Genomic DNA, 13,357 nt, shown 5'->3' with positions numbered 1-13,357 from the left:
AGGGTTACCCAGCTCATGAGTGGCAGAATTAGCATTCAGAAACCATGGCCTAACCTCAGAGAGAGAACTCTTATGAGCTCTGCTCTATTACCCTTTTTTTTCTTGTTCCATGCTTAATGGATACTACTTTGACATTTCATATTTTCACAGGTGTTTGCCATACATTTTGTTTAGTTACTCTTTTTTAAATTAATTTTTACTGGCATATAGTTGCTTTACATATGCACTATTGATACTATATGCAAAATGAGTAACAAATGATGACATACTGCGTAGCACAAGGAGCTCTACTTAATGCTTTACTTGTCCATCTGTCTTTACATGCTGCCTCCTAGTCACATTCCAACCACCGCTTTATATTTCAGCATTCATCCCAGTCCCTCCCCTGAAACTGCTTTTGGCCGGATTACCAAGGGATTCTTTTTGGTCCTAACCATTCTTTCTGCAGCCTTTGTTGCTTTCATACATTCAACAGATATTTATTGAGCACCTATAGTTCACCTCAGATATGCAGATGACACCACCCTTATGGCAGAAAGTGAAGAGGAACTAAAAAGCCTCTTGATGAAAGTGAAAGTGGAGAGTGAAAAAGTTGGCTTAAAGCTCAACATTCAGAAAACAAAGATCATGGCATCCGGTCCCATCACTTCATGGGAAATAGATGGGGAAACAGTGGAAACAGTGACAGACTTTATTTTTGGGGGCTCCAAAATCACTGCACATGGTGACTGCAGCCATGAAATTAAAAGACGCTTACTCCTTGGAAGAAAAGTTATGAGCAACCTAGATAGTATATTCAAAAGCAGAGACATTACTTTGCCAACTAAGGTCCATCTAGTCAAGGCTCTGGTTTTTCCTGTGGTCATGTATGCATGTGAGAGTTGGACTGTGAAGAAGGCTGAGCGCCGAAGAATGATGCTTTTGAACTGTGATGCTGGAGAAGACCCTTGAGAGTCCCTTGGACAGCAAGGAGATCCAACCAGTCCATTCTGAAGATCAGCCCTGGGATTTCTTTGAAAGGAACGATGCTAAAGCTGAAACTCCAGTACTTTGGCCACCTCATGCGAAGAGTTGACTCATTGGAAAAGACTCTGATGCTGGGAGGGATCAGGGGCAGGAGAAGGGGATGACCGAGGATGAGATGGCTGGATGGCATCATTGACTCGATGGACGTGAGTCTGAGTGAACTCCGGGAGTTGGTGATGGACAGGGAGGCCTGGCGTGCTGCTATTCATGGGGTCACAAAGAGTCAGACACGACTGAGCGACTGAACTGAACTGATAGTGTACCAGATTCTTGTTTTAGAGCAGTGGACAGGGTAGGCAAAATGAGTGTAACTGCAGAATACATGTCTTTACTTGTTATGATTAAGAGGTCAGAAATCTTAAATCACTGCTGACTTGTTTGTGGATCGTCAGCAGACCACTTTATTGTTCCGTGTTTTTGTTTTTCTGTGGCTGAAACAGGTTATATTTTTATTTTGTTTGTGATTTCACAACATAAGTCAGAATGTACTATATTTAATACCATTTTCACTTTCTCCAGATAGAAATCTGATCACTTCCAAGCAGTAGCCATGAATATGAATAAATGAAGAGAGCCAAATCCTAAAGTATAGTACCCTTCTGATGTACTTATTAATGATAAAATATGAAAATTATTTGCCTTTGACCAAAAAGTCTTACTGTATTTCTATATAAGAATAATTGAATTAATTTTATGCCACATTATTTGGAATCACCAGGAAAATCTCTGCAGAGTATTCAATAGATCTCATTCCATATACCCAAATATAAAGCTACTCCAAGGAAAATACTTGACTTTATAGAGACGTCACGGTAGCTGTTTGCATATCACCAAAGCTGAGCTCTTGAGCCCTAGTTGAAGGAAAGGGATCATCTTGTCTCTTTCCACATGTACATGGTTATTTTCTGTGTTTTTATTCCTTTCTTAATTCAGTAAAGAAGAAAAAAAAAATCTCTCCTAGTTTTTCATGTCAAAAAACAGCTCTTATTTTATTAGTTCAAGTGGGAATGTTTTTTGCTGGTGACTGGAAGCAACTATAATCCTCTTGCTTCCAGCCAGGGTTCCTGTTTCTGTCTGATAGCTGTTTGTTTACAGCAGCAGTTAGCAATTTGCATGGACAATGCTGTCAAAGTCACTGCCCTCAATGAACCCCAAATGCCTCTTGGAAGAAAGATGACAGATTCAGCCCAGCAACTTGCAAAACTTTAAAAGTGATTCCTTGTCAAACATGTGAAAAACAACTCTTCCCTCTCCATGACTTGAGGGGGAAAAAAAAGAGAGAAACTATCTTATGCCAGATGGCGATTCCTTGCGAGTAAAATAGGCCTGGGCTGATTCAGCTTCATTCCTTTATGTTCCATTTGCAAAACCCACAGAGAACACATTTGGGGCCACTTTCCAGAGCTGGCAATAGTCTCTGCTTTTTAAGGAAATCAGATGGGCACACACACAAAGCCACAATGGATGAAGGGCTCAGAATCCCCAGGGTCCTGAAAAGGGATGCATAGGCCTTAAATTCTCGGTGACCAGTTAGTACCTGGCCCAGACCCAAGAATCATCCCAATTGTTGCCAGATTTGGTGACTTGATTTAATTTGGTTAAAACAGAAACAAATTGGGAGAAGGTTATATTTTCTTGTTGATTAAACCTCTTCTTTAAAAAAAAAAAAAGAGGGAAAAATAGAAACTATAAAAGCACACTTTCAGATGATAAATTGACTCCTAAATTTCAAACTACTCTGGGTCTAAAGGAGTCAATCTTTAATTTTCAGTCCAGTACCATTTTTTGCCGTGTAAGATAGTACAGCTGCTTTCATATATTTAGAGGATTGGACCAATGTGTATGCATGTTTGTGTGTGTGCATGGGTATGTCTTCTCTTTGGCTTTTTTTTTTTTTTACATATAATTGACTTATTATATTAGTTTCAGGTATACAGCGTAGTGATTCCATATTTTTATAGATTATACCGCATACAAAGTTATTATAAAATCCTGACTAGATCATCTGTGCTGAAATAGATGGTTCAGGACATAATGAAGTCCCCTCACTGAAGATGCTAAAGCAATGTCTGGTCAGCTGCTGTCTAGGGATGTTGTGAAGAAGATTGAAATACTAGACTAGTAATGGTATTGGGTAGTTTTTAAGATGTCTTCTGCATCTAAAATTCTATGCATTATAAATTAACTCCCTTGATTTATAACATGATCTGAGATATTTTAGTCAAGGTAATACCTATTGTCCATTTCGTTTTGCCTTATATGCAAATTGATATTGACCACCTTTGTTAATGTTCTGTTTTATTTCTTCAGGTGTCTGAGCACACACAGTTAAGTTGGATCCTTACCTGCATGGTCAGATTACCTCGATTACAACATTTACACCAGTGGAAGGTAAATGCCAGTGATCTGATTAATAAACAGAAAGAAGTTCAGTCCCCACTGCAGCTATTTTTCCCCTCTCTGTTTATTTTTGTGTTATGCTCTGGGAATCCTGAGTTTTCTGGCTTGCTGTGCACTAGTGGCTAACAAGACCAGTATCTTTAACCTCATTGCCTCAGGGTATGAAACAGAAAATAGAAGGATTCTCCAAGATTCTTTCAAACTAAAAAACTGGTTACAAATATCCAGCTTATTCATTATTTGATTTTATCTGTGCATGGTCAGTCCTTAGTGACCGTTAGATAGACTTGGTAAGACTTTGAATGTGCCACATTCTAAGTGACCATTTCTGGACTACTAGACCCTGAGGTTGCCTCCACCAGAATTAACTGGTCGTTAAGGCCTGAAGGTTATCATTGTGGGGAGAAGAGACTACATATTTTATTCCATATTTAAACAAATTGAGTCTAAGCAACAGTTCAAACTCACAGAAAAATTAAGTCTGTTCTTTTTCTAAGAAGTTCAACTGAGAAATGTAAATTGGGTAATTCATAGTATTCCCATGGAATTTTGCAATTGGATCACACCTGAAGATATGTAGCCCTCTAGGACATCAACACTAATTTTAGTATCAAGCTTCTTTCTAGCATATTTTCAGGGCCACTGATTTCCTTAGACGCTTGTTCAGAAGGCTTCACACACAGAGAGAAACAGAGCTTTAAACTGGCAGTACCTGAATAAGGCATACTGGTGGTGCTGTAGAATCATTACCTGCCCGGAGTTAGAAACAAAATTGATAATGACTCTATCATATGTTGGCTTGTGGCAAGATTTTCCCATTTTATCATAATATGGTAATGCTAAACTGAACACTTTTAAAACTGAAATACTTTTAAAAGAACTGATTTAATGGGAAATGCTCCCACTTTAAAATAGTGTCTTAGGATCTCTTGGTAACACGTTGCCAGTGAATGCATTCTGAATAAGCCTTCCACTAGTCTGTGATTTCTTATTTGTGGGGAAAATATGAATTTCAAAGCTAGTCTTATCCTGGAGCTTGGAAACTGCCTTCAAGGGTCATTCTTTCATTAACAAATACTGATGATGCCTTCTGCTAGTCTCATAACACGCTAAGTACTGGGGAAATCATGGTCACCAAGATGGATGGATGCAGCGCCTTTCATGAGGTTTGTAGTCTATTTTGGAACAGATTCTCAGGTGGCACTAGTGGTAAAGAACCTGGCTGCCAGTGCAGGAGACTTAAGAGATGTGGGTTCGATCCCTGTGTCAGGAACATCCCCAGGAGGAGAGCATGACGATCCACTCTGGTCTTCTTGCCTGGAGAATCCCATGGAGAGAAGTGGTAGGCTGCAGTCCATAGTGTTGCACAGACTTGGACACGACTGATGCGACTTAGCATGCATGCACAGTTAAACAAAAAATCAGAGTATGAAAAGTTTTAAGAGGACAAGGTTCCAGTTCTATGGGAAGATCTAAGAACCTCTAGCTTGGTTTTGATTGGCAGTGAGGGGCAAAACAGTGGGGTAGATGTGTAGGATCAGGGCTGCTGAGGTCAGGGTTATTTAGAGGATTGATGAGATGACACAGGTGTGAAGCATCTGGGGCCCATAATAGGCATCCAATAAATATTAGAACTCCCCACATCTCCCCACTTCCTTTGTAGTTTCAAGGTCTAGTATTCTAATATAAAAAGACTGTAAATCTAATACAGTAGCAATTTTTAAAAGTTGGGTTCTTTTCTCATTTGTTTGTTTCCAAATTAAATTTTTGTTAGAATTACCTGATAATCAGTGCAAACTGGCCTCTATCATGGACATTATGATAAGGAGAGGTACTGAAGGAATTATATGGTCAACTTTCAAATTTCCTATGAACGGCCTATAGCAGTAGTAGTGCTGTAAACCAGAAACTGAGCTTCCCTGGTGGTTCAGTGGTAAAGAATCCTCCTGCCAATGCCGGAAACGCGGGTTTGATCCCTGGGTTGGGAAGGTCCCCTGGAGAAGGAAATAGCAACCCCCTCCAATATTCTTGCCTTGGAAATCCCATAGACAAAGGAGCCTGGCTGGCTACAGTCCATAGGGTCACAGAAGAGTTGGACATGACTTAGAGCTAAGCAACAAAAACAAGCCAAAAATTGCTGGAAGTAACCAGAAAAGCCTGTAACTAAATTACGGAACATTAAGATGACTAAAGGGAGAAACTGTTGTATTCAGATCCAGCCTCAAGGTATGTCTGCACTTTGGTTTAGGAAGCTGGAGTTGTGAGGGCATGTGTGAGCTTGATTCTTGGAATCATGCAAGTTTATAAACTGAGTTGTTCATTTCATTCAGGAATCACTGGATTTCAGAGAAGGAATTCATATTAGATAACAAAACTTATTGACACACCAAAATATCAGTTTAACGTGCATGCTTAGTTGTGTCCAACTCTTTGTGACCCCATGGACTGTAGCCCACCAGGATCCTCTGTCCATGGGATTCTCCAAGCAAGAATACTGGAGTGGGTTTCCATTTCCTCCTCCAGGGGATCTTCCTGACCCAGGAATCGAACCCATGTCTCTCGTCTCCTGCATTGGCCAACGATTCTTTACTACTGTGCCTCATGGGAAGCCCCATTTATCAGTTTACAGATATGATATACTTAGACCTTGGAAGAGTTTCCAGTGAACTGCACACAATAGTCCTTGCTAATAAGCCACTCTAGCCAGAAAGCCAAATTTCCTGTAGCAAGGGGGTTAGTACCACTAGGGCTGATGTTCAGGGTGCGCATACCAGTAGTTTATAGTCAGCACCCAGGACTCACCAGTTGTTAAATATTTCTAATATCATCTCCGGTGTTTCCATTAGCTTCCCTGTTAAGGAAATATTTTGGTTTATACAACCTGTACTGTTCATTGGAATTACTTTACTCTCACTGCTTTCCCACCTAACAACCATGACAGATCATTAGAATTGGTAAGATGAAAATTTCTTAGTTTCATTATTCTTTAATGCCACGATTTTCAGGGTTTTATTTTCATGTGATGTTAAGGGGGCATTACAGTTTTGTCAATAGCACAGTATGAGACTTCTGGAAAGGTTCCACAAACAGTTTGATGTTAACTAATGTAATGTCATGATATTTTCCGACCTTCCCCGTGAAATCTGGAATTTATCTGATTTGGAGTCTAGAAAATCTTAGACCTTTATTTTAATAAAATGGAAAAGAAGTAGTGGTAGTGCAGGATCACTTCAAGGGACAGTAGGGACGTGAATATTCACCTTATTCCTGCCTAAGCCGGGAATGTGGAGACAAGCCAGCCAGAAGACGGCCAGATTTGCTAGAAGGGACTGAGTCAGGATGTTGTTACAGGTGGCTTCAGATCACTCTCGGTGTGCTCTTGAGATTTCTTAATTTAGCACTATAATTAGGTTCATGTCAGATTTCTTTTCGCCCTACAGACAAAGACTGCCAAGGAGAAGCAGAGTGGAACCATGGGGCTGCTCACATACCCAGTGCTCCAGGCATCTGACATTCTGCTGTACAAGTAAGGAGCAGAGTTCACCCTAGCCCTAAATGTAGTCACGCTGACAAGAGAGTATCACCTGGCTCTAAAAGATTTGGTTCACGGGGAAGAATGGTTACAGCAAGGGGCAGGCACACTAATCCATTTGCATCTATTCCCCAGTACTAATGCTAAATCAAACCAGTCAGTCCTAAATGAAATCAACCCTGAATAGTCTTTGGAAGGACTGATGCTGAAACTGAAACTCCAATACTTTGGCCACCTCATTGGAAAAGATCCTGATGCTGGGAAAGATTGAGGGCAGGAGGAGAAGGGGATGACAGAGGATGAGACAGTCGGTTGGCATCACCAACTCACCAACTCAATGGACATAAGTTTGAGCAAATTCTGGGAAATAGTGAAGGAAAGAGAAACCTGGCGTTTTGCAGTCCATGAGGTCACAAAGAGTCAGAGACGACTGAGCAACTGAACAACAACAAATAGAAGTATGTTTAAATGTGAAACTAATAATTTTAAGAAGTAGCATTTAAATAGCACTTACTATGGGTTGCAAACAGTCATAAGTAATTTACATACCTTAACCCATTTAATCCTCACAACAGCCTTTAGAATCTGTACTATCAGCATCCTCATTTTACAGATATGGAAACCAAAGCACAGAGTGGTTAGTAACTTGCCTGGGGTCAGGTGATAGCAAGGCCTGGACCTAGGATTTGAGTCTATAAAGTTTACGTACAGAGTCTGTGTTCTTAACACTATGGGATATAGTGTTCCCTAGTAATAATTTCACTTCAAGAGTTTTAAATATTGATTTCTCAGATAATCTAGCCTCCCAAGAAATGCTATTCCATAGCACTTGCTGCAGCCATGGAAATGCTCTCTATCTGCTCTAAGACCAGAGCCACCAGTCACGGGTAGCTGTTAATACTTGAAATGTTGACAGAACTGAATTTCAACTTTAATTTTAGTTGATTAAAGAGCTGCCTGTGGCTACTGTATTGGACTGGAGAGCAAGTTTTTTAACATCCTATAAGGTGCCTTCACTTTTCTTGAACCCACAGTCTATAAATCAGCTACTGCTGCCACTTACAGGTCTCAAGACTATACAACCAGAGGATGCCAATGCCTTGCACTCTCTGTAGGACTGGCCAGGGCTTCTGACCCCATTCCTCTTCTAGTTCTTCCCTGCTAACCCCATATCACCTCCCTTGACACTTATTTGGCCATTTAGAGATAAAGCCTCCCAGTCAGCAGGCACTCATAGCCAAGCATTGTTATAGTGAAAGCTTCTGAGGAAAAAGATTAATTTGGTGAGTGTTTTTTACTCCTTTCCCCTAAAGCCCTGATCCCCATAAAAGTGCCTCTTCTGTGGGAAAACTGGAATTCTTTGCATGTAAATGTGATAATAGCATGGAGATGATACTGTATGTTCCTTGTGAAGTGACCCCAGAGCCCTTGTGCAATGATGGTGGAAACATAGCCAGAAAAATAGTTGCTCAGCTTTACATATAAGGAATGTCCATTAGTACATACAAGCTGTCTTCATTTCATTAAATTTAAGTTTGATTCACATTATGATTATGTGTCTGTTTGCTATTTGAACTTGAATGCTGGGCCCCTGATAACATTTATTATTTATAATAAGTAACTTTTGACTTATCCTGGGAAATCTAGAACATTTTTCTCCAGAAGCAGCAAATGAAAGTCCAAGAAGGATCTAATAATATAGTTTCCCACTGAAGTAGCATATTTACTTAGAAAGGTTCTACAAAGAACCTTGATTTTGTTACCTGTAAAGAAGAGACAAATCCTTCCTAAAGGATTATAATGAAACATGTCCCTTGTCTATGCTTGATGGTGATATCTCTGACTGTGACAGTCTTATGTCTAGTTCCATTTTCAAGGGCTACTTCTACATAGAACCAGAGGCTGATTTTTCAGCCCCAGGATTTGGAAGCACAGCAGATTTCTTTACCAGTTCAAGAGCTCTCGTGGGAGAGTCCTCTGAACCCAGGGCTATGAACAAAAAGCGAACTTGAGCAAGAACGATTGACCTTTTTGTAATACCGTGGAACAGAGAGTGGGAGGGAACTCTAAAGGGCCTCTTCTCCAAATCCCTTGCTCTACCAACGTGGCCCAGGCAGGCTAAATCTGTCCAAAGCTGTGGAGCCAGACAATGGACAGAGGAGGCTCGGGATGTGATCATGGCCTCCTGAGGCCAGTGCTCACCCTCCTTAAGGAGCCAGTCATAAGTTATGTTAGGAGGCAAGATCATCACATGAATAACCAGAGCAGTATGAGATCATCTATACCAAAGTGATGATGAATTTGTTTTCATCAGTTACTCAAAAATACAGTCGGCAGAATGATAAAAATCCTGCAGTTTCTTTCATCTCTAACGTGGGTTAACGGTACACAGCTCTGCGTAAATTGATAGCACCTAGTATATACTCAATACAGAGATTTTAAGAGTACAAACAACAATTTAAAAGACTGACATTGGCAAAAGTAGCTCCTTAACATCCTCAGATTTATCATATCATCTGCCTTTCTTTCAACCCAAGTGTGAGGTTGAGAATGTTCTCTTTTCTTACATAAAACAATAGTTATTTCAGATGTAGCAGGTAAACACCAAGAGCTTTCCAACAGCTTCCTGTCTGTCTCCCTCTGCCCAACGTCAGCAGGTTCTCGCAGTTGGTTAAGACTGAAGAATTAGTAGTTCTTTTCCACCCTCAATTATTCCCCTGTAGCCAAAAAAAAAAAAAAATCCCACACTATAAATATTCCTTCTTTAACTCTTCCTGATCTATTTAATGGTTAGAATATACACTAAGAATGCCATCAGATTCCTTCATTTTTCCTGTTTTCTGAGAGGAAAATTACAGTGGCAGATTTTTGCCTATTCCTATCAGGATTCTGCTATATTAATTTGTTAAATGAAAGTATTTTTCCATAAAACTAGGAACTGGAACTTCTGGGGTGGTCCAGTGGTTAAGACTCTGTGCTCCCCATTCAGGGGGGCCTGGGTTCAATCCCTGGTCAAGGAACTGGTACCCACATCCCGCAGCCAAGAGTTTGCATGCCACAACTGAAAGACCTCGCATGTCACAATGAAGATCTAAGATCTTGCGTGACACAACTAAGACCCAGGGTAGCTAAAATGAATAAATAAACTTATTTTTTAATCCAAGGTGATAGTCTATATTCAAGATGATTGTCTCCTACCTTAGCCTAGAAACTATCTACCTGTAATGCCACAATCGGATCAAAGATGTGGAGCTAGTAACTGTGTGCTCCTTCTCTGTCCTGTCTGGCCTCAGGCCAGACATCCTCCTGCTGCCAGCCATGCATGCTCCAGCCCACAGACTCTGTTCCTTTGGACTTTTTTCTCCTGCCGTCTTCCTTCAGACTAGTCCCAGGAGTACTGTTGCCACACTATGCACATCCCCCATTTCCTGGGCATGTGTGTCCTTTGGGCCCCTGCAAAGTGTGCAGACAAGTACAGTAAACTCAGCTCTGTTTACTACAGCATTTACTCTGCTGACATACATTTCTCATCTGTCTTACTGTGCTTCTTTCCAAAGTTTAGAAAATCCCAATTGCTTGATAATAAGTAGCAGAGGCAGAACTCAACCAGGTCTGATTTTTAGCCTGTACCATTGTTTTCCCTATAACACAGCTCAAGCACTTGGGGTATTCTGTGTTTGAGATATTTTTGAATTTTAAAAAATATGATAACTAGAATGTTTATGAATATATACATTATAAATATAGATAAATACAAAAAAACAAAAATATATACCAAAAAAATTCCTATTTTTTTTTCTCACGAGCAAATCTATATGTGGCCCCTCATAATATGTTGACGTGCAGAGCTATTATAGATTTCATGTTTCTTTTGTCAAAATCAGCATTAGGATGAGTGGCCCATGATGGGCTAGAAAACAATCATGAGGGAAGGCAGTAGAAGAGGGGCTTTCCAGATAACTGTATGAAAGATTTATGTAAGTGTTTTGGCAGAACTCGGTAAGGAACCCAAGAATGGAGATTTTGAGACTATCTTAAGCTTGAGAAAGTGAAGTGAAAGTGTTAGCTGCTCAGTTCAGTTCAGTCACTCAGTCGTGTCTGACTCTTTGTGACCCCATGAATCGCAGCACGCCAGGCCTCCCTGTCCATCACCAACTCCCGGAGTTCACTCAGTGTCGCGTCCATCGAGTCAGTGATGCCATCCAGCCATCTCATCCTCTGTCGTCCCCTTCTCCTCCTGCCCCCAATCCCTCCCAGCATTAAAGTCTTCTCCAATGAGTCAACTCTTCGCATGAGGTGGCCAAAGTACTGGAGTTTCAGCTTTAGCATCATTCCTTCCAAAGAACACCCAGGGCTGATTTCCTTTAGAATGGACTGGTTGGATCTTGCAGACCAAGGGACTCTCAAGAGTCTTCTCCAACACCACAGTTCAAAAGCATCAATTCTTCGGCGCTCAGCCTTCTTCACAGTCCAACTCTCACATCCATACATGACCACAGGAAAAATCAGAGCCTTGACTAGACGGACCTTAGTCAGCAAAGTAATGTCTCCGCTTTTGAATATGTTATCTAGGTTGCTCATAACTTTTCTTCCAAGGAGTAAGCATCTTTTAATTTCATGGCTGCAATCACCATCTGCAATGATTTTGGAGCCCCCCAAAATAAAGTCTGACACTGTTTCCACTGTTTCTCCGTCTATTTCCCATGGAGTGATAGGACCGGATGCCATGATCTTCGTTTTCTGAATGTTTAGCTTTAAGCCAACTTTTTCACTCTCCACTTTTACTTTCATCAAGAGGCTTTTTAGTTCCTCTTCCCTTTCTGCCATAAGGGTGGTGTCATCTGCATATCTGAGGTTAGTGATATTTCTCCCGGCAATCTTGATTCCAGCTTGTGTTTCTTCCAGCCCAGTGTTTCTCATGATGTACTCTGCATAGAAGTTAAATGAGCAGGGTGACAATATACAGCCTTGACATACTCCTTTCTCTATTTGGAACCAGTCTGTTGTTCCATGTCCAGTTCTAACTGTTGCTTCCTGACCTGCATATAGGTTTCTCAAGAGGCAGGTCAGGTCGTCTGGTATTCCCATCTCTTTCGGAATTTTCCACAGTTGATTGTGATCCACACAGTCAAAGGCTTTGGCATAGTCAATAAAGCAGAAATAGATGTTTTTCTGGAACTCTCTTGCTTGTTCCATGATCCAGCGGATGTTGGCAATTTGATCTCTGGTTCCTCTGCCTTTTCTAAAACCAGCTTGAACATCTGGAAGTTCACAGTTCACATATTGCTGAAGACTAGCTTGGAGAATTTAGAGCATTACTTTACTAGCATGTGAGATGAGTGCAATTGTGTGGTAGTTTGAGCATTCTTTGGCATTGCCTTTCTTTGGAATTGGAATGAAAACTGACCTTTTCCAGTCCTGTGGCCACTGCTGAGTTTTCCAAATTTGCTGGCATATTGAGTACAGCACTTTCATAGCATCATCTTTCAGGATTTGAAATAGCTCAACTGGAATTCCATCACCTGCACTAGCTTTGTTCGTAGTGATGCTTTGTAAGGCCCACTTGACTTCACATTCCAGGATGTCTGGCTCTAGATGAGTGATCACACCAAGCTGCTCAGTCATGTTCAACTCTTTGTGACCTCATGGGCTGTAGCCTTCCAGGCTCCTCTCTCCATGAGATTTCCCAGGCAAGAATACTGGAGTAGGTTGCCATTTCCTTCTCCATGGGATCTTCCTGACCCAGGGATCAAACCCTCGTCTCATGCATTGGCAGGCAGATTCTTTACCACTGAGCCACCTGGGAAGCCCCAGACAATACAATATATTCTTCTAAAAGGAGGGGGAAGGTATTTGTGCACTTTTAAGAACAGAGTAAAATGATCTGATTTATACTTTTAAAAGAGAATTGATTAAAAGGATGAGTCGTAGGGGTCAGCCAAGGTCGGTAGGCTACTAAGAGGCTCTTTCATTAGTCTGTTTAGAGCACGAAGGTGGCAGTGAAGATGAAGAGAAGAGGCAAATTTAAAAGATTCTAGGACGTAAGATGGCTAAGACTTCGTAATGGATTGGATGTGTATGAGAAAACGCCATCAGGGATGTCCCCAGGTTTCTGACTTATACAGCAGGATTGATGATGGTGTTGCCATTCACTGAGCTAGGGAATGCTATAGAAGGACTAGCCAGAAGAATTTATAGCTTCACGTGGTGTCTTCTCTTCTCTTGAAAGCTTTAACTCCCTAGAAGTTAAAATCTTCTTTATGTCTCGCATAGTCCTGACACCAGGCCTTGCACATCATAGATCGTCAATAAATAATTGCTAAATTAAGGAGTCATTACCAGTGGTGGTGATTTCATCCCTTATGAAAGGACAAGCAGCACCGAACCCCTATTCTAGCC

General features: G+C 40.9%; 1 protein-coding gene across 4 annotated transcripts in view; it reads left to right on the top strand.

The window, feature by feature from the left end:
* Nucleotides 1-13,357, top strand: part of WARS2 (tryptophanyl tRNA synthetase 2, mitochondrial) — a 102,864-nt gene that overhangs the window by 70,394 nt on the left and 19,113 nt on the right. For all 4 annotated transcript variants that reach the window (XM_005677794.3, XM_018045979.1, XM_005677791.3 and 1 more), the window contains exons 3-4: nt 3,337-3,417; nt 6,867-6,952. In XM_005677794.3, the coding sequence (XP_005677851.1) occupies nt 3,337-3,417; nt 6,867-6,952 (167 nt within the window). The remainder of the gene's footprint in view (nt 1-3,336; nt 3,418-6,866; nt 6,953-13,357) is intronic.

This window comes from Capra hircus, chromosome 3, assembly GCF_001704415.2.
Source record: "Capra hircus breed San Clemente chromosome 3, ASM170441v1, whole genome shotgun sequence".
NCBI lineage: Eukaryota > Metazoa > Chordata > Mammalia > Artiodactyla > Bovidae > Capra > Capra hircus.
The sequence above is the reverse complement of the archived record's forward strand: the minus strand, read 5'-3'. Positions and strand labels throughout refer to the sequence as shown.